General features: G+C 40.1%; 1 protein-coding gene across 4 annotated transcripts in view; it reads left to right on the forward strand.

Annotated features, from left to right (window-relative positions):
* The window catches only part of nlrc3 (NLR family, CARD domain containing 3), a 68,245-nt gene extending 43,099 nt beyond the window's left edge, over positions 1-25,146 (forward strand). For 2 of the 4 annotated variants that reach the window (XM_061967627.1, XM_061967628.1), the window contains exons 12-19: positions 12,747-12,830; positions 15,721-15,804; positions 16,008-16,091; positions 16,173-16,256; positions 21,318-21,401; positions 21,545-21,628; positions 24,803-24,886; positions 24,980-25,146. In XM_061967627.1, coding sequence (XP_061823611.1) covers positions 12,747-12,830; positions 15,721-15,804; positions 16,008-16,091; positions 16,173-16,256; positions 21,318-21,401; positions 21,545-21,628; positions 24,803-24,886; positions 24,980-25,070 — 679 coding nt within the window. In that variant the 3' untranslated portion in view covers positions 25,071-25,146. Of the gene's footprint in view, positions 1-12,746; positions 12,831-15,720; positions 15,805-16,007; positions 16,092-16,172; positions 16,257-20,278; positions 20,773-21,317; positions 21,402-21,544; positions 21,629-24,802; positions 24,887-24,979 lie in introns of those variants that run through there. The other 2 variants (XR_009815933.1, XM_061967629.1) reach the window with 2 other exon arrangements.
* The last annotated feature ends 1,609 nt before the right edge of the window (positions 25,147-26,755 follow it).

The raw sequence follows: 26,755 nt of genomic DNA on the forward strand, positions 1-26,755 counted from the left end.
AGTGTTTAAAATAAATCATGTACCCACCTTCAAGCCATGTCCGATCCAAGTTCACTTGCATCTCGGGAAAACAAAAACTCCACAGTCCAAGTTTTGACATTATGACACCAGCTAATCGCTTTGACCCCCTTTGTTGAATTACTGTATCACACCAGCTGCATGTTGGTGACCCCAGGGGTCTTTATCATAAAGTGTAGTATCACTATCATGAAGTGTAGTGCCACTATCACAGAGTGTAATATCACTATCATAAAGTGTAGTGTCACTATCATAAAGTGTTGTGTCACTATCATACAGTGTAATGTAACTATCATACATCCATCCAGCCATTAATTTTCTACCGCTTGTCCCTCTCGGAGTTGTGGGGGGTGCTGGAGCCTATCTCAGCTGCATACAGTGTAATAAAACTATCATGCAGTGCAGGGGTCACCAACCTTTTTGAAACCAAGAGCTACTTCTTGAGTACTGATTAATGCGAAGGGCTACCAGTTTCCATCCATCCATGTTCTACCGCTTATTCCCTTTGGGGTCGCGGGGGACGCCGGAGCCTATCTCAGCTACAATCGGGCGGAAGGAGGGGTACAACCTGGACAAGTCGGCGCCTCATCGCAGGGGCTACCAGTTTGATACACACTTAAATAAATTGCCAGAAATAGCCAATTTGCTCAATTTACCTTTAACTCTATGTTATTATTGATAACTAATGATATTTATCTTTGTGGAAATACCGATCATCAATAAATATATATATATAGAAACAGATACATATCAATATGCAACACTTTATTTTTATATTTTCTCTAAGTGCACATTTTTCAAATTGAACATTTTCAAATGATCACTTCTAAGACAGTCTTGTGAAATCACAATATCCCATTTTAACTAGCTAGCCACTAACATTTTTGAACAAATCATGAATTACTTTGCACCATGTTTGTACAAATAATAACTCATGTCAAATACAAAAGTCAACTCTCAAATTTTTAAATAAATCATGTCACACTTTGAACTCGACACCAAATCTGTTATCTGTTTCTTTGTCAGTTAGTGAAGACCAAGTCTTTAAAATATTTTCTTGGATTTTCAAATTCTATTTGAGTTTTGTCTCTCTTAGAATTCAAAATGTCGAGCAAAGCGAGACCAGCTTGCTAGTAAATAAATACAATTTAAAAATTAGAGGCAGCTCACTGGTAAGTGCTGCTATTTGAGCTATTTTTAGAGCAGGCCAGCGGACTACTCATCTGGTCCTTACGGGCCACCTGGTGCCCGTGGGCACCGGGTTGGTGACCCCTGATGCAGTGTAATGTCCTTTGTCACTATCACACAGTGTAATGTCATTATTAGGAAGTGTAGTGTAACTATCATGAAGTGTAGTGTAACTATCATGAAGTGTAGTGTCACTATCATACAGTATATTGTAACAATCATAAAGTGAAAGGGTAATTTTACCAAAATCACCAAACTTTAATATTTTTGACTCAACCCTTTATTTATTGAGTCAAAAATATTAAAGTGCGGTGATTTGGTAAAATTGCAAACAGCTAAAATGATGTACAAAGCAAACTACAACCTGCTACCAAAGAATGTACAACAATTCTTCTCAACTAAAGAGGAGAAATTTAACCTTAGAGGAAAAAATTATTTAAAAAACATTTATATGCACGTACAACACTTAGAACTTTTAGCATATCAGTATGTGGCAGAGGTGGGACCAAGTCATTGTTTTGCAAGTCACAAGTAAGTCTCAAGTCTTTGCCCTCAAGTCCGAGTCAAGTCCCGAGTCAAGACAGGCAAGCCCCGAGTCAAGTCCAAAGTCAAGACTGGAAAGTCTCAAGTCAAGTCCTAAGTCCTGCATTTTGAGTTTCGAGTCCTTTCAAGTCCTTTTAACCACAGACTAATATATTAACACAGATTGTGTATGCTTTTCAAACGCTGTATTTATTTATTAAAACAAGTGCATTTTAAATTGCAGGAAAGAAAATTGTGCTGACATTGCACTTTATAATAGCACTATTAACCAGTCATTTTAAACATTAACTCATTCCTTTACAGAACAAACACATTGAAAAATAAAGTGCAAATGTACTTATTTGTACAAAAGTGTTAACATTGAAAAAACATGACATATACGTGAACATAACAAAAAAGTTGTACTTTTTATATGTCAGGGCCCTATGCTGCATTGCATCTGCAAAAGACCAAATTAGCCAAGAGTCTGTCAGTCATTTGTGCACGATGGGGGCGTAGTATGATGCCACCATGGCTGAAAACTCGCTCCACTGGAGCACTGGAGGCAGGCACTGCCAAGACTCTCATGGCCACTCGGAACAGTGAAGGAAGAGTCTTCATGTTCAATGCCCAGAACAAAAGGGGGGAGAGAGTTGTTTTGGGTTGGTGCACTACTTGTAAGTGTATCTTGTGTTTTTTATGTTGATTTAATTAAAAAAAGAAAAAGAAAAAATTATTTCTTGTGCGGCCCGATACCAATCGATCCACGGACCAGTACCGGGCCACGGCCCGGTGTTTGGGGACCACTGAGGTAAACAACCAACAGTATGTCAGAAAGCTAGCTAAAACGGTACACATATTCATAATATAGTATACATTTTAACTGACCTTTATTTGACTATTTTTGTCTTTTTTTAGGTGGCTAAAATACGCGGTGCTGCTGACCGCCGTCTAACGTTACGTGTGATATATTGACTAACGTAACCCTGCTTAAAAAAAATCACTGAACAAAAAGTATGAATAAGGTAGTGAACTGCAACAGATTCCCGTGTTTGCAATAACGTTATAACGTTAGCAGTGAGTTTACAGCCTCTCTGATTTAACTACACAGCAAATAAAAGTCACGTTACTTAGCCAATAAACGTTATCTTACATTCAAAACTTACCGTTCTTTGTGCAACTTCAAATGCCGGACGAAGTTGGAAGTTGTTGCCTCTCCATCAGTAATTTTCGAACCGCATGTGTTGCATACTGCAAACCGTTTTGTGTTGACCACCTCGTAATTTTTATACCCAAACGAAATTATTTTAGGTATCATTTTTTGTTCACTGGCGTGTGGTTTGGACATGTCTTCTTCGTTGGTTGTCCTGCAATTTGATTGGATGAATGCTGTGTGATGAAAACAAAGTAGATCTAATTTGATTGGCTGTTGTACTGAGACCACACCAGCTGACACACGCAACGCTGATAGACAAGTACACAATGAAAAATACGGAGCGCTCCTGAATAACTTTTTCATCTTCGGGTTTTGGGGAAAGTAGCAAGTCATGTCAAGTCATGTCAATTCAAAAGGCTCAAGTCCAAGTGAAGTCACAAGTCATTGATGTTAAAGTCTAAGTCGAGTTGCAAGTCTTTTTACATTTTGTCAAGTCGAGTCTAAAGTCATCAAATTCATGACTCGAGTCTGACTCGAGTCCAAGTCATGTGACTCGAGTCCACACCTCTGGTATGTGGAATTAAATTATGGAATGGATTAATAAGTAAAGAAGTTAAAAATTGTACTCATATGATCCAGTTTAAGAGGTTGTTCAAAATAATAGTGCTTACAAAGTACAAAGAAGAAGAATTATGAGAAATATTTCCAACTTTATTGGAAATAAGATATTCTTCATCTCAGTATGTTAATAATGACTGAATTCATTAATTAAATATTACAAAACTGTTGTGTATACTAATTCATAGATGTTATTTTATCATATAAAAAGGTCAGTAAATGATTCTATATATTTGTAAACGCTCTGAAGTGGGAAAGGGGTAGGATTAAATAAGCTTTGCTTCTTCCTACTCCTTTTCGGGCATGATGTAAAATGAAATGATATGAAATTGTGTGATGTATTATGCTGTTAGTGTGTTCATGTTCGAAATAAACTAAAGAAAGAAGAAAGAAATGTCATAATCATACAGTGTAATTTAACCATCATAAAGTGTAGTATCACTATCATACAGTGAAGTGTCGCTATCATACTGTGTAAAATCTAGTGTCACTATCATAAAATGTAGTGTCACTATCATAAAAAGTAGTGAAACTATGATACATTGAAATGTCACTATCATAAAGTGTACTGTAACTGTCATACAGTGTAATCTCACTATCAAAATGTGTAGTGTCACTATCATACATAATGCTTGGCCCAGACCAGATAGGGCAACACTTGTTTTTAAGGTTTAAATAAATACATTTAAATATGATAGACTTTTCAAAGGAGCAGCTTTATATATTTTTTTACATTTTGTTATTTTCCTCTATAGGCGGATTTTAATATATTCCAAAAGAACATAGTCATATAACACTCTTTTGGGACATCACACTGCTCCTTTTTTTTATATAAATAAAACAAAATTGTGGCTCATTAAATGACTTGATCATTTCATCTTACACTTTTAATTAGTGGTGGCCCAGAGCCGTGAACTACACGAGAGATGTGTTGGCACATCCTAAGACACCAGTACCATGGACCCGAGCTAATGCGGATGGATTTTTTCTTAAAGCTAACAAGGCAGCTCTTGCCAGAGAGTTGGAGAAGATTGTTGCCCTGGTAGAAGTAATCCCCAAACCATCAACAACCATCATTGATGGAATGAGCCTGTTGAACAGCTGGCAGAATCAACCTTCGCCAAGGTTTTGCATGAAGGTGGCAATAGTGAACGGATTGATGTTGTCTTTGATGTTTACCAGGACATGTCAATCAAACATTCACAAAGGGCATAGCTGGTGCAGACATGGGGATCCAGTTTAAAAACATAGTTTTTAAGCAGTGGAATAAACTTCTTTGCAGCGCTACCCACAAAGCCAGTCTCATCAAGTTCTTGGCGGGGGAATGGAAATGGCGTGAGCACAGAGATAAAAACTACAGGGCAAGAAATTGCATGTTACCTGTGAAGAAGTCTGCTTCAAAATCACTAAGGATCAGTCGGAGGAGGTAACACAATTGAGATCTTTTAAGGAGAAAGCTGACATCCGGATGCTAAAGCTAGTATTCGACACGTGACTTCTTCCCAGAAGTGAGAACAGTGGTGGTCAACCAAGCTAAGATGGCTGTTAGACAGCAAGCACCGTGCGAACAAAAGAGGCTTAAATCTTCCTGCAAAAAGCAGATACGTGCAACAAATCAAACTACCGTATTTTTCGGATTATAAGTCGCTCCGGAGTATAAATCGCACCGGCCGAAAATGCATAATAAAGAAGGAAAAAACATATATAAGTCGCACTAGAGTATAAATTGCAATTTTTGGGGAAATGTATTTGATAAAATCCAACACCAAGAATAGACATTTGAAAGGCAATTTAAAATAAATAAATAAAGAATAGTGAACAACAGGCTGAATAAGTGTACGTTATATGACGGTGGTAAGGTATGGTAAGAGTCATTCAAATAACTAGAACATATAGAACATGCTATACGTTTACCAAACAATCTGTCACTCCTAATCGCTAAATCCGGTAAAATCTTATACGTCTAGTCTCTTACGGGAATGAGCTAAATAATATTATTTGATATTTTATGGTAATGTGTTAATAATTTCACACATAAATCGCTCCAGAGTATAAGTCGCACCCCTGGCCAAACTATGAAAAAAACTTTGATTTATAATCCGAAAAATACGGTATGCAATGGAAAAGATCCCTGTACTTTATTAAAAAAGATTTGTCGAGTGATATCAAGGATTATACGTCGGGCGCGTTCTATATACATCGAACTACTGTTACAAATCAAATTATTGTGCTCCAGACACCATTCTACACGACAAAGCAGATAAAAACTTGGAAAAGCATAGAGGTCTACAACTTCTTTGTGTGTGGCTGGGTCAAGGTAATTGGTATCAAGACTCTCCCGGATAAATATGCATCGTTTTTGCTCGGGTAAGGTTGTATTTCATGATTCACGTCTAAGCTGCCATGTTTGTTGTTGTTACATGCGCCGTTTACGAGTAGCGTGTTTTACGTTTATGGATGTATGTTATATTGTCTTTATATTCCAGCGAGTTAATCCATTTTTGGGGGAATTGAGGGGATTATTATGATGCGTTCAAGGGAAGAAGCTGTTACAGAACCTGGAGGTTCTGCTACGGAGGCTGCGGAACCTCTTTCTAGAGTACAGCAGTGAAAACAGTACTTGGTGAGGGTGGGAGGAGTCTCTGCAGATTTTCTGAGCCCTGGTCAGGCAGTGGCTTTTTGCGATCTCCTAGATAGGAGAAAGAGGAGTCCTGATGATCTTTTCCGCCGTCCTCACCACTCTCTGGAGAGACTTCCAGTCTGAGGCACTGCAGGCTCCAGTCCAGACAGAGATGCTGTTGGTCAGTAGGCTCTCTATAGTGCCTCTGTAGAATGTGGTGAGAATGGGGGTAGGGAGCTGTGCTTTTTTCATCTGACGCAAAAAGTGCATGCGCTGCTGAGCTCTTTTTACAAGAGCTCCGGTGTGTAGGGACCAGGTCTTATGGTCAGTTATCTGCACCCCCAGGAACTTGGTGCTGCTTACCATCTCCACCGCTGTGCCGTTGATGAAGAGTGGAGCGTGGCTGGATTGGTGCTTCCTGAAGTCGACGATGATCTCCTTGGTCTTGTCGATGTTCAGGACTAGGTTGTTGGTTCTGCACCAGTCAACTAGATGTTTCACCTCCTCTGTAGTCCATGTCGTTTTGTCACGGATGAGGCCCACTACTGTTGTGTCGTCCGCATACTTCACAATGTGGTTAGTATAGGACCTGGCGCAGCAGTCATGAGTCATCAACGTGAACAGCAGCGGACTCAGGACGCAGCCCTGGGGGGAGCCGGTGCTCAGAGAGATGGCACTGGAGGTGTTGTCGTCCACTCTCACAGATTGGGGTCTGTCTGCGAGGAAGTCAAGCAGCTAGTTGCATAAGGGGGTACTGAATCCAAGGCCAAGGGGGGCCAGTTTGCTCACCAAGTGCTGCGGGATGATGGTGTTGAACGCCGAGCTGAAGTCCAGAAACAACATCTGCACGTGTGTGACCTTTCCTTCCAGATGTTCTAAGCTCAAGTGGAGTGCAGAGGAGATAGCGTCCTCTGTGGAGCGGTTAGGGTGATAAGCAAACTGATATGGGTCGAATGTGGGGGGAAGTCTGGAGACAATGTATTCCTTTACCAGCCTCTCGAAGCACTTCATTGTGATGGAGGTGAGTGCCACGGGGCGATAATCATTGAGGGAGGAGATTGTGGGTTTTTTAGGTTCTGGAATGATTGTGGCCATCTTAAAACATGATGGTACCACAGCCTGGGTCAGCGAGGTGTTGAAGATGTCTGTGAGAACCCGAGCCAGCTGGTCTGCACATCCCTTAAGCACCTTTCCCGGAATCTTGTAATGCTTCCATTGCTCCCTCTGGCCAGGTTCTCACCTGCTTCACTGTAGCTTGCTTCCTGATCAGCAGGGGCTTGTATGCAGGAATTAGCATCACAGATAGATGGTCTGAGAAGCCGAGGTGGGGGCGGGGTGCAGCTTTAAACGCATGTTTAATATTGCTGTTCACCATGTCCAGCGTGCATCAACCCCTGGTTGAAAAAATTCACATATTGATGGAATAGGGGGAACACAGTTTTCATGTTAGCTTGATTAAAGTCCCCTGCCACGATGAAAACTCCCTCTGTATGTGTAGATTGCAGTACATTGATGGAGCAAAACAAAGCATTCAAGCTTCTTTGGTGTTAACACTGGGAGGAATGTACACCGCTGTGAAGATCACAGATAAATAAAATGGCCTGCATTTTATAGTAAATATTTCTACATCGGGAGAGCAGTGACATGAGACCATCTTCCCATTGTTGCACCAGTTGTTGTTGATGTATATGCAAACACCACCGCCTCAGGATTTACCAGTGAGAGTGCTGCTCCTGTCCGACCGAAACATAGTTAGCCCCTCTATGCTAACTGCCTCGTCTGGAACGGATGGTTTCAGACCCGTTTCTGTGAGAAATATGGCGCAGCAGTCCCTCATCTCCCGTCTTGCATATAAATCCAGCTTCAGGTAGTCCAGTTTGTTCTCCAGGGAGCGGACATTTGGAAGCAGGATGGAAGGAAGCGGCGTTCTGTGAGGATTAACTTTTAGCTTTGTTGTTAGCCCCGCTCGGCATCCCCGTTTCTGCTTCCGATCACACCGCTTACGTCTCCTCTGTCGACGGTCCCCGCTGGTACTTGACTCCGCTGCTTCACAGGCCGCTGGATGTAGCCGGCGTAGTATTCCCATGCTACCGATGAGGTCCAACGTATACGCATCTTTTGGCCTTAAACGGTTTGATTTATTTACATCTAAAATTGTCTGGCGGTCGTATGTTACTATGGAGTGACTACGCTAGAAGTTAACTTTGAAATTTACAGAATTTACCAATATATTTGCCAAAAAAGTTCCATTACTACCACGAGCCTCTGCAGCCGCAGCCAAGCAGGGCGCCGCCGTATCACATATCTGGAGATGGTCTTATCAAACCCACTATGACAACAACAAAAGAGAAGAGTTGACACATCTAAAAAAAACGAGGTGAAGTTTGTTTGGATGTTCAACAGACATTCGGACTTTCTGCCATGCTAAATATTTGGCAGTCGGTCCCAAGGATTAGAAGCTTACAAAGCAGCTACACGCAGATGGATGTTCACCTCCCCGATTCCCAAACAGATACTCAAGTTGGACAAACCGACTGTTTGTTAATTCTTCGCCGGCTGTCAGTCAGCGTTGCGGAGTCCTCTTGTAGTGCATCCTGTTTAGGGGGTGTCGTAAAATTCCCTAGTCCATATCACATATAGCTTTTTAGTCATGTGACTTGGAACCCCAAAGTCACTGTCATATTGTTGTTCCTCATTCTTATACTTGGCTTAAATGTTGTTTTTTTCCCATTTTTCATTTCTTTTAATTTCAATTATCAATTGCTCATTGGTCATCTGACCTCGAAGCCATAAACCACTATCATTTTGTGTGTTCCTCATTGTTATACTCAGCTCACACAATGGTATGTTTTATTTGATTTATTTTTTAACTATTTAAAAAAAATCTAATCGTCAATAACTTTGTGGTCACTTGACCTAGAACCCCAAATCCACTTTCATATCGTTTGTTCCTCATTATCCTCCGTTCACACAATGTTTTTTCCAGTTTTTCTTTTATTTATTGTATTTTTTTATTTCAATCACCAATAACTTCATGGTCACGAGACCTAGAACAGCAAAACCATTTTCATAATTGTTTTCCTCATCATTATACTCGGCTTACATATTGTTTTTTACATTGTTTGTTCCTCGTTTCTATCCCCAGCACATGCGTTGGTTTTTCCAGTTTACTTTTTTTTTTTTTTTTTTTTTTTTTTTAATAAATTTTGGAATATTACAATGGTCAATAGCTTTTTGGTCATGGGATCTAGTGTCACAGCCTGTCAGGCAGGCCTGGCTTTTTATCGTTTCCCTATTTTCTGTGTGTTTACTTTCCAGCGCTCTTATTTCAGTTCACTTTCTGTTTGGCTCTATCACCCTGGCTTGAGCGCTGTCTCCCTCACCTGCCTCTGATTAGAGAGAGCTATATATGCCAGCCTCGCCTTCCAGTCGGGGCCAGATCATTGCACGAGTTACACGTGTAAATTGTCATTGCAAGTGTTCTTTGGAAACTGCTGTTATTCTACCCTAATGCTCCTTGCTTTGCTACACATACTGCGTTGAGAATTGAAAGACTCTTTTACCTGCACGTCGCCTTCAGTCTCTGCATCTCGAGGTCACAACCACCGCAACGATGCATGTTGGTAAAATCCAGATCACCAAAACAATTTTCATATTGTTTGTTCCTCTTTATGATACTTGGTAAACGCTTTGGTTTTTTCAGTTTTCTATGTTTTCGTTTTAAATTTTTTTTGAACGTATATGTAACTTTTTGGTCACGTAACCTTGAACCCCAAAACCCCTTTCCTATTTTTGTAATTATACATTATTATTAATATATTTTTATTTTTTTAAAGATTTCAGTAGTCAATTGCTTCTTAGTCATTTGACCCACAGTAGAACCCCAGAACCACGTTCATATTGTTTGTTCCTCGTTACTATCCCCGTCTCATGCTTTGTATTTTCCACTTTTAATTATTTTTTTAATACGATTTTTTAATGATAATGACTGTTTTTCAAAACGACGACAAAGTTAGTACGTACCTTGCAGACCTGACCACCACATTCCCCGTCAGACAAAAACAAGCTTCAAACTACCCCATTGATCCATTTAGAAAAAAAAAGAAAAAAAAGTTAGATTTGCAAATAATTGCACAATAATTATAGCTAGCTGCCGCCAAATTGAGACAGAGTGACAGCCAAGGGAAAGAGATTAAACAAAGTCAAACTGCAATGAGTTTGACAGGTAAACAATCAGACATGCTGACATCGATTGTAAAGCTTTTGTCATCTGATGGAACGCATTGACATTTTACAGACTATTTTTTAATCTCACGGTAATAAAAATCCAGGACAACGTGTGGACTTGTGCCCATAATTTTTTTCAAGGGACGGTTGGCAACATGCTAGTATCATGTCTGCTTGTTCTGCCTGTTGGGTATCAGATTACTGCACTTATGCAAGATCAAACAAGAACTAAACACGAAAGGGAACACACTGGAGAGCTAACTATAGCATTGTCGTTTGTTAATGGCAAAGACAACGAGGTGTTAATTGGAAGCCGGCAATAATTGGAGAGAGGCTGTTATTTTGAAAATGTGAAAACTCAGTCTCATTAAAATAACTTAATCTTCTGAGCTTAAATAATGATTTTGACAGCATGAGAAAGTGGAACTGGAAATAACATTCTCTTTGCCTGCATGGTCATTTTTACTCACAAGCATATTGCGCAACACAACCAGTGTTGTAATAGCGGTAAGCCCAAACTGCTGAGTCAGCATTAATACTGATAATGAGTTCTTTGTAAACAAAAGTGCAAAGTGTAACATGATAAAAACAACGAGGGACGGGTGCTCGGTCAGAAGTAAAGATGCTGAGACTGGAGACAAACAGGAAGTGAACTGAAAAGTAAGAGTGCGAGACAGGAATTCAGTACCAAAACACATGCAGGAAAACAATAAACACAAGTCCAATCTGTCGTGAGGGGTCATGACATTTACCATTTTTTAGGTGGTTTGGGCTATTTAAGCATCCCAATTCTGCAGAGCCCCCTAAAGGGACATGGAGGGAAAAAAATGTTTTGCGAGATCTCGCAATACTTTTTGCGAGATCTCGCAAAAGTGTTTTTTTTCTATGTCAGTGAACCGGACGTGAAACAGACAAACCAATGGAGGAGCCTACCCATCATCCGTGGGAGAAGTTTATTGATTTCTATTTTAGTATTGGCCTAACATATAAAGACATCAAATCGTATTATGGTCCCACAACAGAGCACAGATGAAGGGTAGGCTCCCTCATGCTCCCGCTACTCAATCGCTGTGTCTGTTTTACTTCCGGTTTACTGACATAGGAAAAAAACCTATTGCGAGATCTCGCAAAAAGTTTTGCGAGATCTCGCAAAAGGTATTGCGAGATTTCGCAGAAAGTATTGCGAGATCTGCAGCATCACTGTTTCCTAATAAGGGCACGCTTCCTGTTCCAATCAAAATGCAAGACATCGAACTTCTGCGTCAACAACCTTATTGTTTTTTACACTAAACACTTCGCCAACAAAACATTTTATTTGAAAACACATTTTCAAGTGTCTACAAATGAAAACTTCGACCCAGTTTGTACATTGAAAATAGTAAATAATAATTGCTAAATTAGCAAATTTGTGCAAGACCTCAAAATATATCTCATTATTTTATTTTTACAACATGCCGAGGGTCGCACTGCAGACAAGTACAACAGTCCGAATTTAAAGACTGAATGTAGTAAAGTAAAGTTCAGCCCTTTGAGACACTTGTGATTTAGGGCTATATAAATAAACATTGATTGATTGATTGATTGAGATCTCGCAAAAAGTATTGCGAGATCTCGCAAAAAGTATTGCGAGATCTCGCAAAAAGTATTGCGAGATCTCGCAGAAAGTATTGCGAGATCTCGCAGAAAGTATCGCGAGATTTCGCAGAAAGTATCGCGAGATCTCGCAGAAAGTATCGCGAGATCTCGCAAAAAGTATAGCGAGATCTCGCAGAAAGTATCGCGAGATCTCGCAAAAAGTATCGCGAGATCTCGCAGAAAGTATTGCGAGATCTCGCAAAAAGTATTGCGAGATCTCGCAGAAAGTATTGCGAGATCTCGCAGAAAGTATTGCGAGATCTCGCAGAAAGTATTGCGAGATCTCGCAGAAAGGATTGCGAGATCTCGCAAAAAGTATTGCGAGATCTCGCAAAAAGTATTGCGAGATCTCGCAAAAAGTATTGCGAGATCTCGCAGAAAGTATTGCGAGATCTCGCAGAAAGTATTGCGAGATATCGCAGAAAGTATTGCGAGATCTCGCAGAAAGTATTGCGAGATCTCGCAAAAAGTATTGCGAGATCTCGCAAAAGTATTGCGAGACCTCGCAAAACATCCATGTTCCTTTGGAGGCTCTGTACAATTCTGACAAGAATTAAGTAGAAATATGTTAAAAATTTAAAAAGTATATGCAGCATAATGAAAGGTATGTACGATGTTTGAAAAAAAAAGGTCATAACATTGTGTTAGTGGTTGTTCTCCTTCAGGCCTGTCCACCATTCATTGCTAGAACATTTTGTGATGCATAGATTCCTAGTGGTTTTATTCGAATTTTCATTTTGAATGTATGTTTCTCTGTATCAGCTTGAGAGAGAACTCTATCGGCGTGGAGGGAGCAAAGAACATGGCCCACGCGCTTCATGAGAATCACACATTGCAGGACCTCGAGTGAGTCACCTTTTGGGCGATGGGCCACAGTGAAAATATCCGGCAGCAGCACAGAGAAGCTAACTGTACAATAAATGTTGGACCGTCACCTCACAATCTTTAAAGTGATTTCTTATTTTCCTGTTTGACATTCAACAACCCTTAGAAAAACGTATTCACTCACCAGTTTTGGAAGATGTTCTTTCAGTTTTTTAATGTTGTAGAAAAAAAAAGCAGATAACAGACATGACACAAAACTATTGTAATTTCAAATGGCAATTTCCGGTTCTAAGAGACACTAAAATAAATCAAGAAAATAACTTGTAAATTGTGGTCAATAATTTTGAAAATCAAGTGGAGAGAAAATTATGGAATCACTCCATACGTTTTATGGAATCATTAAAAAACAAGCAAAGAAAAAAAAAAAATCAACACACCACTAGTACTTTGTAACCCTTGCAATCTCGACGATCAGTACTCTTCATCAATCTTGCTCCTACTTTCTCTGATTGCTGTTGTCAGATCAGTTTTGTGGGTTGGAGTCTTGTCATGGAACATTTTCTTTACTTTCCACCACAGATTTTCAATTGGACTGAGATTCGGACTATTTGCAGTCCATGGCATTAACTTTTAGTGTCTTTCTTTAAAAAAAGTTTTTACTCAATGACAAGATGTATTATCATCTTGAAAAATAATGTTGTCATGCCACAGCATCCTATCTATTGACTGTTAGAATAAGAAAAGTGTCCAAAATGTCAGAGTAAACTTGTGCATTTATTGAAGATGTAATGACAGTCATCTCCCCAGTGCCTTCACCTGACCTGCACCCCCATATCATCAATGTGGAAATGTGCATGTTTTCTTCAGGCAGTCGTCTTCATAAATCTCATTGGAACGACACCAAACAAAAGTTCCTCAACAGAAGCTCATTACCTCGCCCAATGCAGTGTTGCTGAATATGATTTACATCCAGTTATCCATAACCCACGAGTGCGTTTTTACTATGCCAATCAGAACCCTGTCTTTTATGTTTAGCTGTTAGTGACTGTTTCGTTTAGCTTTTCCCTATTTGAATTCCATTTCCTTTCGGCACTTTCTTACAGTTTGGTCACAGACGATGACTTCAGTTTCAGCCCATTTGTTCTTCATTTGTTTTGCTGTTCATTTTCTGTTTTCAAGACATATTGACTTAAAGGGGTCATATTCTGTTTTTTTCCCCCCTACATTTAAAACACTTCCTTTTGGTCTACATAACATGTAATGGTGGCTCTTTGGTCAAAGTTTTGCATAAATTATGTTTTACAGACCAACTTCGTCTTTTCAGGATCCTCTGTTTTGTAGGCGGTCTTATTTACGTGTCTCCACTTCGAATGTGCCTTCTCCCCGTCAGCCATGTTGTAGATTTAGCGCTTCCATATGGAGTCTACTGAAAGATATGTTAGAACTATGCATTGCTTTTTATTAGAAAGGGCAACAGCAGAGGATACATCATGTACGAGCCAGTCTGCCCCACAACAAGAGGATAGAAAAAAAGTAGGAACATATTGACTACAACGTCGGACTCGCGCAACTGTTCGGGTAAATTTTTTACCATATATGGCGATATCTGCGGATTATTGTAAAACCGTCACAAGTTGAGCAAATTCCAAACGGCTCGTTTGGAGAAAACGTAACGGAAGGCAAGATTGTTTTATAAATATCTACACAATACCTCCATGGTTTGATTTGAATTTTTGGGGACTTATGCAGATCCCAAATACACAAAAATGCCTACTGATAGTAAGAAAAGTTGGTTATACATAATAAGTTTCCTGTCTTGACGCTTTGATGTTTTCCTTGGTCTACCAGTATGCTTGCCTTTTACAACCTTCCCATGTTGTTTGTACGTGGTCCAGATTTTAGACACAGCGGACTGTGAACAATTCACATCATTTGCAACATTGCGTGGTCATTCACCTTCTCTAGGTTTTATAACCATTTCCTTTTCTGTCAATTGTCGTCTCTTGTGTTGGAGCCACCTGGTGCGACAGCACTCCAAGGTGTCAAGTAGGGATGTCCGATAATGGCTTTTTGCCAATATCCGATATTCCGATATTGTCCAACTCTTTAATTACCGATACCGATATCAACCGATATATGCAGTCGTGGAATTAACACATTATTATGCCTAATTTGGACAACCAGGTATGGTGAAGATAAGGTACTTTTTAAACATTTTTTATAAAATATGATAAATAAATTAAAAACATTTTCTTGAATAAAAAAGAAAGTAAAACAATATAAAAGCAGTTACATAGAAACTAGTAATTAATGAAAATGAGTAAAATTAACTGTTAAAGGTTAGTACTATTAGTGGACCAGCAGCACGCACAATCATGTGTGCTTACGGACTGTATCCCTTGCAGACTGTATTGATATATATTGATATATAATGTAGGAACCAGAATATTAATAACAGAAAGAAACAACCCTTTTGTGTGAATGAGTGTAAATGAGGGAGGGAGGTTTTTTTGGGTTGGTGCACTAATTGTAAGTGTATCTTGTGTTTTTTATGTTGATTTAATTAAAAAAAAGAAAAGAAAAAAAACCCCGATACCGATAATAAGAAAAACGATACCGATAATTTCCGATATTACATTTTAACGCATTTATCGGCCAATAATATCGGCAGGCCGATATTATCGGACATCTCTAGTGTCAAGACTTTAATTGCAGACTACTGAACAGATTTTATCTGATGCAGGTCCATAAAGTTGCCATTTAAAATGACTACAGTTTTGTGTCATGTATGTTATCTGCTTTTTTCTACAAAATTAAACAACTGAATGAACATCCTCCAAGTTTGGTAATTCCGTAATATTTTCCAGGGGTTTATTAGTATGTTTCTTTTGCACTTCTTTTTGCTCCGCAGCCTCACAGCCAACCTGTTACACGATGAAGGGGTTCAAGCAATTGCGGAAGCAGTCAGAGTTAATCAAGGCCTGACCTCTTTGCAGTAAGTAGCACTAAAAAGACGCACTCGAGCATGTACTGTATGAGAGCTCGGCACCACCAAAGGATGCACAAATGTATTCCACATAATACATTAGATCAATGGAGAGCAAGAGGAATAATGTTTTGAGTGCACAGTATGATTTGTGATCTTCTGCCATGTTATGCTTTAATAATAGCAGACCCTTCTTGCTTCATTTTCTTTAGTTTGCAGTGGAATTTCATCAAATGTTCTGCTACCAAAGCGATGGCTGACGCACTCCTCAGTAACACAACCATGCAGCTGTTGGAGTAAGTCGTAGTTTAATGGTCACCTACCTCACATGTCAACCTACCTCACATGTTCCATGTATTCCATGTCTTCTGCTGCAGCCTGCAGGAGAACGCTATTGGCGATGAAGGTGTCATTTGTCTGGCGGAAGCCCTGAAGACAAACACATCATTGCGTACATTATGGTAAAAGTTACCCTTATTCTATTAGTACTTGACGGTTAAAATGTTAACGGTGTTAAAATTAAATAATAGTAATAATACAAATAATAAATACTTTATTATTTGCTAAACTAATGTGTTCCATGCAAGTAATCCATCAAAGGGTACACTGTATAAATGATTTTATTGTGGAAAAGTTAAAGTTAAAGTTAAAGTACCAATGATTGTCACACACACACTAGGTGTGGTGAAATGTGTGCATTTGACCCATCCCCTTGTTCACCCCCTGGGAGGTGAGGGGAGCAGTGGGCAGCAGCAGTGCCACACCCGGGAATCATTTTTGGTGATTTAACCCCCAATTCCAACCCTTGATGCTGAGTGCCAAGCAGGGAGGTAATGGGTCCCATTTTTATAGTCTTTGGTATGACTCGGCCGGGGTTTGAACTCACAACTTACCGATCTCAGGGTGGACACTCTAACCACTAGGCCACCGAGTAGGTATAAAACTTGTAGGAAACTCGTAGCTCAGTCGACAGAATTTTACCGTAAAATAAAAATAAAAAACTGTGGTACCGTTTTTTGTTTACCGTAATACATTGAAAAAGCAACCATAGATTTTACCGTAAAAAAAACAGTTCCATGTACAGTAATATGCTAAATACGTTAAAACAGTCGTCATTTTTACGGTAAAATTCTGGCTACCGTAAAATGTAAAAAACAATCGTGTGTGCACTGTTCAGTTTTGTGTCCACTGATTGGCTCAGCCTCAGTCAGAATTACTGTATTGCATTGAAATAGTGTAAAGTTGACTAAAGGGTGTTATTTCATGTCTGGAGGTCTCTCATAATGTTGTAAAACCACAGCCCTTTTAAGGAGTGTGACAGAGGGACACAAATGTTACCAATGCTAGCATAGCTACGTTAGCTACACTACTAACATATACACTCACATTTTAACAGCAACATCATGCTAGGTTAGCCTATCCTATTAGCTGAAAAACAACAACTTGATGAAACTTACAGTTGCCACGTCTGTAACTGCCTGGTAGTTGGTGGAGCTCCAGGCTTTATTTTATAGTGTGTAGCGACAGGCTGCTTTTTTCAAAGCTGTCCTTGGCGAAGTGAGGTAGCGTTTTAGCTAATTAGCCTCCGGCTTGCGGCACCTTCAGTTCAAGGATTTATCAGCGAAGACGGTTTTGGCCTTCAACAAGTCATTCATTGTGATGAGACCCACTACTGCTCATTTATCACTCTGAAACTCCCTCAGGGTTCATCAATGCCACACAAATTTGCAGACACAAAGTAAAATTATTTTCCGTTTTTTTGGTTTTGAAGCTCACAAACAAGATTTGTATTGACTTGACTTGATGATGTGTGTGTTTACATATAATAATATAATGGATATATAATTACCGTAATATTTTTTGTAATTGAATATTAAGAGTATGTGAAATTTCAACTCCTACCTTGTTTACTTCCGTGACGACCTCTTTAAAGCTTTGTAATCAATCAGATATATCAAGCAGATTAAAGTCCATCCATCCATCCATCCATTTTCTACCGCTTATTCCCTTTGGGGTCGCGGGGGGCGCTGGAGCCTATCTCAGCTACAATCGGGCGGAAGGCGGTGTACACCTTGGACAAGTCGCCAACTCATCGCAGGGCCAACACAGATAGACAGACAACATTCACACTCACATCCACACACTAGGGCCAATTTTAGTCAAACATGGATAAGTGTGGAGGGAGGGTTTTGCATTTTCCCCATCATGCCTTGCAATGCCTAACCGTAATCCACATCTGCGGTCCCTTCCAAGGTTTCTCGTTGTTCCCAATGGGTTGAGTTTTTTCTTGCCCTGATGTGGGATCTGAGCCGAGGATATTGATTGATTGATTGATTGATTGATTGATTCAAACTTGTATTAGTAGATTCCACAGTACAGTACATATTCCGTACAATTGACCACTAAATGGTAACACCCGATTAAGTTTTTCAACTTGTTTAAGTCTGGGTCCACGTTAATCAATTCATGCTACAAATATATACTATCGTTGTGACTTGTGCAGCCCTTTGAGACATTTTGTGATTAAGGGCTATATAAGTCAACTTTGACTGATTGATTTATTTAAATGGGTGTAATTTAGCATTTTTTTATGGTGATGGGATGTTTTCTTTTATATAATATCCACAAAATTCAGTGAGCAGGTTGTGTTACGTGTGACCATGTGTGTTGACATTTTTTGCTGGTTTAATTTTTCTTCTGCACCATGACTAGGAAGGGTTGTTTGGATTGGGTCATATAGTTAATTTATTGATTTTAAAGTAGAATGTGAAGGCAAGTTAGAGACAAAAGTTACACTAATGAAGTAATACTGACATGAAAATGACCATGCAATTGATGGAATGTATTATTTTGTGTATGCATTTTGATATGCATCTGTATTTTTATTCTTAGTATCATGGATAATAATATTGTATTATCATAACATAATCCGTATTTCATGAGTGTTTAACATCAACATTTCAGTGAACCGGTTCATTTTCATGTCAGTAATACTTGATTGGTGTAACTTTTTTCTCTACGGTAACTTGCAATCACATTCTAAATTAAAATTAATAAAGTTGCATTTAATTTAAGTTAGAACAATGAAACTGCTAACTAGATTCTTAAAATTAATTCTAATGAAGATGAAGTGTTCTTATGCTAGTTTTTCTATTCAAGGCATCGATTTTGTCGATTTATTTACATAATGCACCAAATTATTAAATTAAGTAAATAAGTAAGTGCATTTTATTAATTAACGCTTTTCACAGATAAAATCAGAATGCACTGTACGAAACATAGGTGAAGTAAAACAACAATTCAATTAAAACAACAGGGGCAACATCATAAAAATAATAAAGAATAAAAAGCAGATTAAAATGATAGTTAAAAGGTTCATTAACTAAAAGCTTTACTAAAAAGAGAAGTCTACAAATGTTTTTTTTTTAAAGTGTCAACAAAGCTCACGAGGGACTTTTGCAAGTTATTCCAGAGTCTTGGATTGATTGATTGAAACTTTTATTAGTAGATTGCACAGTACAGTACATATTCTGTACAATTGACCACTAAATGGTAACACCCGAATAAGTTTTTCAACTTGTTTAAGTTGGGGTCCATGTTAATCAATTCGTGGTCTGGGGGCTACAGCCTGGAATGCCAGATTTTAAAATGGATTTTTTCAATATTTAAGAGACCCTGGCCTGAAGACCGGAGGCTGTGCACTGAAGTGTAGAGGCACAACAAATCAGTAATTTACTGAGGCGCCCCACCATGCAACACACGAAAAGTTAGAACTAAAACCTTAAACTCAATGCAGAATATGACTGAAAGCCAATGAAGACGGGATACAACGGTAATGTAATGTGGGCTGTGCATTCTGTACAGTCTGAAGTCTTTATAGTGTTGACTTGTCAAATTGTATCCAAAAAAACCGCGTCATCCACAGTTTGCAAGAACTTTTGCAAAATGTAGTAAGTTACTACATGACATCGACCTTATGGGAAAAAGTGAGGCTGAACTCCAGGAACTGACCACCAGACTGGAGGAGGCGGTGAGAGCTTATGGAATGGAGATAAGTGTAGAGAAGAGCAAGATCCTGGTCAACAGTCACAATCACTTACCACCACCGAACATCACATTGAATGGACAAACCCTGGAGGAAGTAAAGGACTTTAAGTACCTCGGGTCCTTTGTGAGTGAAGATTGCAGCTCCACAAAAAAGATCAGAGCAAGAATCGGCATAGCAACGTCAGCCATGACAAGACTGACCAGTATCTGGAAAAGCAATACCATCAACTTCCAGGTGAGGGTCAGACTCTACAAGTCACTTGTTCTTTCCACCCTACTCTATGGTTGTGAGAGCTGGACGCTCACAGCGGACACGGAGCGCAGGATACAGTCCTTTGAAAGCAAGTGTTACAGAAGAATGCTGCATATATCATACAGTGAACACCGGACAAATGATTATGTTAGACAGCTAGTTACCACCCATGCTGGCGAACAGGAACCTCTACTCTCAACAGTTAAACGTCGCAAGCTGACCTGGTTTGGTCATGTCACAAGGCACACCTCCCTGTCAAAGACCATCCTGTAGGGAACAGTAGAGGGGAAGCGGAGACGAGGCAGGCAGAGAAAGGCCTGGATGGACAACATGAAAGAATGGACTGGCTGCAGCTTCCAAACCCTGCTACGAACAGCAGAAGATCGTGAGCGCTGGAGATCCCTGACTGCCCAAGCATCCACCATGACACCCCTATGGCCTCCTAGGCCATGGGATGAGTGAAAGTGAGTGAGTGAGTGAGTAAGTTACTACAAATGCGTCAGTTTACTATAAAATGCCTTCAAGAATTGTATGGCAAAACGCAGTGGATTATTACAAAATGTGGCATTATTGCATAAGGATGTGTAAATGTATTACATTATTACATATTGCGCCATTATTACATAACATATATTAAGAATAAAAAAATAAAATCCACTTGTCAGTTAATCTTTCGTTGTGCAGCAGAGGGGGGGGGACAGGGTGGGTCGGGAGTATCGACAACACTGTGGATACTTCCTGAAAGTGTCAAACCACACATCCCTTTTCCATTGCTTTCTTTGAACTCATAGAGTTACTTGTATAGAAAAATGCTGTAAAAAAATCCCCAAAACACTTAAAAGCCCACAAAGTAGCACAGTAGCTAACGACAGCACTGCTCTGCTGACTGAATGGGCACCGGAAATCGATCAGCTCGCCGACAATGCATGTGCTGCCGGCCACAAAATGGCTGCACTGCGTGGCACACAATGGGTGAATCAAATGTCTGTACACGGAAACAAGATTTGTACACCAAAGCATATTTGTATTAGGTAAAAAAAGAAAAACATCGAAAATGTTGTACGTTTAAGTTAAAGTTAAAGTACCAATGATTGTCACATACACACTAGGTGTGGCGAAATTATTCTCTGCATTTGACCATGTACGTGGGGGGTCGTAAATCGAGTTTCCAATGTGAATGCTTTGAAGTGCACAAAGCGAGTGTTTTAACTACTCTACATAGTCTGCAGGGTGTGTCTGTGGGCTCCAGTGGTGCAGTAGTGATGGCAGAGGCTCTCATGACCAACCAAAGCCTGCAAACATTAGAGTAAGTGTGAGCTCTCTCCTTCCATCTTTTCTTTTAGAATCCAAAGAAAACGTGGAGTTGCTTCTTCTTCATACAGTCATTACAATACAGTGTCAGGTTTTACCTCATTCCTTGACGTACAAATTGCGTTGTGTGTTTTGCAGCCTGCGTGGAAACAGTGTCGGGATGAAGGGAGCCAAGGCCTTAGCCAATTCCTTAAAAATCAACAGAAGTCTCAAATCATTGAAGTAAGCAAGTAGCAGCCAGGGACTGCAAGCACAGCGATTTGGATTTTAAACTCATTAGTTTGGTTCCAGTTGAGTGTTTTGTCAATTACATCTCTTGATTATGAGGGAATTATGTATCAAGAAAAAACCTCTCAGGACAGGAGAAAACATTATATGATGATTAATGATTGATTGAAGTTTATTGGTCAGGACCTCATGTTCGGTGCGTGGCAAAGCCGATGCAGCGTTGGATAATTCTTGCCAAAAATAATACAATCTGGAAAAATATTCAGCAAAAGTCTAACAAAACCTGACGTCGGAACCATCACCATGTTAGACCCAGTCAGGATCCAAAGAACTGACTCCACAAAAGAACAGTGGTACCTCCGTTTTCCAGTAGGTCTGATGAAGACTGAATCTAATGAATTCACAATTAATCCGTTCCTGACCCCGAACAATATTAACACAAAACGCATTTTATAGAAAGAAATCATGTGAAATAAACATTTAACGTCGCTTTTACCACCACCACTCTGTCCCTTGCCTCGTCTGCACGGACCAGAGCTTCTTATGGTTACAGTAGTAACCGGTATGTCACTCAAAAGTGCCGATTCTAACCATTGGAATAATTTCTATATCCATCCATCCATCTTCTTCCGCTTATCCGAGGTCGGGTCGCGGGGGCAGCAGCCTAAGCAGGGAAGCCCAGACTTCCCTCTCCCCAGCCACTTCGTCCAGCTCCTCCCGGGGGATCCCGAGGCGTTCCCAGGCCAGCCGGGAGACATAGTCTTCCCAACGTGTCCTGGGTCTTCCTCGTGGCCTCCTACCGGTCGGACATGCCCTAAACACCTCCTTAGGGAGGCGCTCGGGTGGCATCCTGACCAGATGCCCGAACCACCTCATCTGGCTCCTCTCGATGTGGAGGAGCAGCGGCTTTACTTCTTTATAAATAAAGTTGATTTGATTTGATTTGATTTGAGCTCCCCCCGGATGACAGAGCTTCTCACCCTATCTCTAAGGGAGAGCCCCGCCACCCGGCGGAGGAAACTCATTTCGGCCGCTTGTACCCGTGATCTTGTCCTTTCGGTCATAACCCAAAGCTCATGACCATAGGTGAGGATGGGAACGTAGATCGACCGGTAAATTGAGAGCTTTGCCTTCCGGCTCAGCTCCTTCTTCACCACAACGGATCGATACAGCGTCCGCATTACTGAAGACGCCGCACCGATCCGCCTGTCGATCTCACGATCCACTCTTCCCTCACTCGTGAACAAGACTCCAAGGTACTTGAACTCCTCCACTTGGGGCAAGATCTCCTCCCCAACCCGGAGATGGCACTCCACCCTTTTCCGGGCGAGAACCATGGACTCTGACTTGGAGGTGCTGATTCTCATCCCAGTCGCTTCACACTCAGCTGCGAACCGATCCAGTCCAATTTCTATATTTCGCTTTGAAATGTTTGTTGTTTTGTAAGACTCGTGTCACGTGACTTCAAACTTGACACCTCATTGGCTGGTTTTGAGACAGGCTCGATTGCTTCATTCTTATTTTACCGGTAGTGAGTCTTGCTTTTTGAAGCAGCAAATTTTTCTACACTGAAATTTTCAACACTGAATTTTTACACACTGATTTTTTTATTTTTATACTGGGGCAGTGTGGTTCGGTTGCTAGAGCCGTCGTACCCGGAACTTGAGGTTTCCAGGTTCAATACCCGCTTACACCATCCTCGTCATAGCCGGTGTGTCCTTGGGCAAGGCACTTTACCAACCTGCTCCCAGTACCACCCACACTGGTTTAAATGTAGGTTAAAGGATGTACATAATGGGTTTCACTATGTAAATTGATTTTTTGATTGAGAAGTTTATTGACATCTTAAAGAATTGAATCCATGTAATGCTTTAAAAAGGCAAATGGATGGCACAAAAAGCCAAAAGGCTTGTTTCCATTGTGGTCCATTAAATATTTATCACATTTGATACATTCACTAATAAAACATATATAATAGGGATGTCCGATAATGGCTTTTTGCCAATATCCAATATTCCGATATTGTCCAACTCTTTAATTACCGATACCGATATCAACCGATACTGATATATACAGTCATGGAATTAACACATTATTATGCCTAATTTGGACAACCAGGTATGGTGAAGATAAGGTCCTTTTTTTAAATATTAATAAAATAAAATAAGATAAATAAATTAAAAACATTTTCTTGAATAAAAAAGAAAGTAAAACAATATAAAAACAGTAAACTAGTAATTAATGAAAATGAGTAAAATTAACTGTTAAAGGTTAGTACTATTAGTGGACCAGCAGCACGCACAATCACGTGTGCTTACGGACTGTATCCCTCGCAGACTGTATTGATATATATTGATATATGATGTAGGAACCAGAATATTAATAACAGAAAGAAACAACCCTTTTGTGTGAATGGGGGAGGGAGGTTTTTTGGGTTGGTGCACTAATTGTAAGTGTATCTTGTGTTTTTTATGTTGATTTAATAAAAAGAAATTAAAGATATCGATAATAAAAAAAACGATACCGATAATTTCCGATATTACATTTTAAAGCATTTATCGGCCGATAATATCGGCAGGCCGATATTATCGGACATCTCTAATATATAACCTGTAACATGTAAATAAAAAAAACCCGTTACATTTTTTTAAATAAATTATGTACATATACACAGTATAGATGTCAGGTGATTTGAAAAACAATTAATACAAAAAATGCTTTGAATGCTTTGAGTCTCTAGGGAAAAAGCGCTATATAAATATAATTCACTTCACCAATTGTTTTACACTGGATTTTGATACACTGAATTTTTTTCACACTGAATTTTCAAACCCACACATTTTGCCAACTGTTTTTCAATGAAATTGTCAATTTGATGTAAAAAAAAAAAAAATGTTGTTCCCAAAATTCAAACACAAACAATGTGGTTACATACATTAGACACAAATAATGAATACACAAATTAACCTCCATGGTGCAGCAAAACAAGGAATCCAACAGGATGTACAACCGAAACAGGAGCACCAGGACATGAAATGATACAAAACACTGGAAATTAGCAAACAAAGTCAAAATCTTCATGTGGGATCATGACAATGTGTTTTATAATGTGAACAACACCTCAGAAGTCAACAAGGATCTGACACCAACTTTGCTGGTGTGTTTCAGTCTGCAGGAGAATCTTCTGGGAATGGATGGAGCCATTTTCATTGCCACAGCCCTGAAAGGAAACCACCACGTGACATACATAAAGTATAGAGCATTACTGTCTTGTGTGTTTGTCTTCTGTGACTTGTGCTTGCCATGCGTCACGAAATAACACAAATATTGTATTTTGCACTTTAGTTTGCAAGGAAACGGTCTTGGGGAATCAGGAGCCAAAGTCATATCCGATGCCATCCGAGCCGACGCGCCTGCTTGCGTGGTGGACATCTGAACGGCTCAGAGAAAGCAAAGAAGGAAGTTTTTGTTGTACAGTAGCATGCTGGACCTGGCTGCAAGGAATAAACATGTTTTCCACTGACACCGGGCCTCATCAATCAATCAATCAATCAATCAATGTTTATGTATATAGCCCTAAATCACAAGTGTCTCAAAGAGCTGCACAAGCCACAACGACATCCGCGGTACAGAGCCCACATAAGTGCAAGGAAAAACTCACAACCCCAGTGGGACATCGATGTGAATGACTATGAGAAACCTTGGAGAGGACCGCATATGTGGGTGACCCCCCCCCCCCCCCCCCTCTAGGGGAGATCGGATGCAATGGACGTCGAATGGGTCTGACATAGTATTGTGAAAGTCCAGTCCATAGTAGATCTAACATAATAGTGAGAGTCCAGTCCATAGTGGGGCCAGCAGGAGACGGGTCAGCAGCGCAGAGATGTTCCCAACCGATGCACAGGCGAGCGGTCCACCCCGGGTCCCGACTCTGGACAGCCAACACGTCATCCATGGCCACCTGACCTGTGTCCCCCCTCCCTCTCTCTCAACAATGGAGAGGGGGGCAGAGGAGAAAAGAAAAGAAACAGCAGATCAACTGGTCTAAAAGGGGGGTCTATTTAAAGGCTAGAGTATACAAAGGAGTTTTAAGATGGGACTTAAATGCTTCTACTGAGGTAGCATCTGTAACTGTTACCGGGAGGGCATTCCAGAGTACTGGAGCCCGAATAGAAAACGCTCTACAGCCCGCAGACTTTTTTTGGGCTCTTGGAATCACTAATAAGCCAGAGTTCTTTGAACGCAGATTTCTTGCCAGGACATATGGTACAATACAATCGGCAAGATAGGCTGGAGCTAGACCGTTCAGTATTTATATGTAAGTAGTAAAACCTTAAAGTCACATCTTAAGTGCACAGGAAGCCAGTGCAGGTGAGCCAGTGTTGGAATAATGTTTGTAAGTTATCACAAAAGAAATGTTGTATTATGAATGCTGTATTTCGAGGCCTAACAAAAGGATGAAGGCTCGTGAAACGCCACTGTGATTTCAGCACGGACAGATGGCAGGATGTGCTCAACTCCTGGAGGAACTTTCTTTGAAGTAATTCACAAACTCTCTTCCAACTATTTGGTCAACGCTATTTACGACACGCTGCCCTCTTGAAGTCACTGTGGACAGGAGACGGGAGGGGTTGTCCATTGTCCTCCAACACCTGCCCCAGCTGGATCCAGGAAGAGCCAAGCCCGAGAAGTCCTCTTCTTGGACTTCAAAGCGACTGAAAACAATGACTGTTTTACATACCTCCCTATTCCTATTGTGACATATGTTGGTGCGTGAACATGGAACATCTGAATTAAAAGAGGAGACGAGAACCTTCTTCGTCAGAGCGTGCTAAGACACTGTAAGAGGTTACAGGTTGAAGCCGTCTCTCCTCAATTGAGTCCAAATTGAATTCTGTCTCTGTTTGATTCCTTGCCTTTTGTCTTGTGTAACAGATGTCCTGTGTTTGAACCTGACAGCCAGTATAGGCGTAATATGATCAAACTTTCTTGTTCTCGTCAAAAGTCTAGCAGCCGCATTTTGTACCAACTGTAATCTTTTAATGCTAGACATAGGGAGACCCGAAAATAATAGGTTACAGTAATCGAGACGAGACGTAACGAATGCATGAATAATGATCT

The sequence above is a fragment of the Nerophis lumbriciformis genome, linkage group LG11 (genome assembly GCF_033978685.3).
Source record: "Nerophis lumbriciformis linkage group LG11, RoL_Nlum_v2.1, whole genome shotgun sequence".
Taxonomy (NCBI): domain Eukaryota; kingdom Metazoa; phylum Chordata; class Actinopteri; order Syngnathiformes; family Syngnathidae; genus Nerophis; species Nerophis lumbriciformis.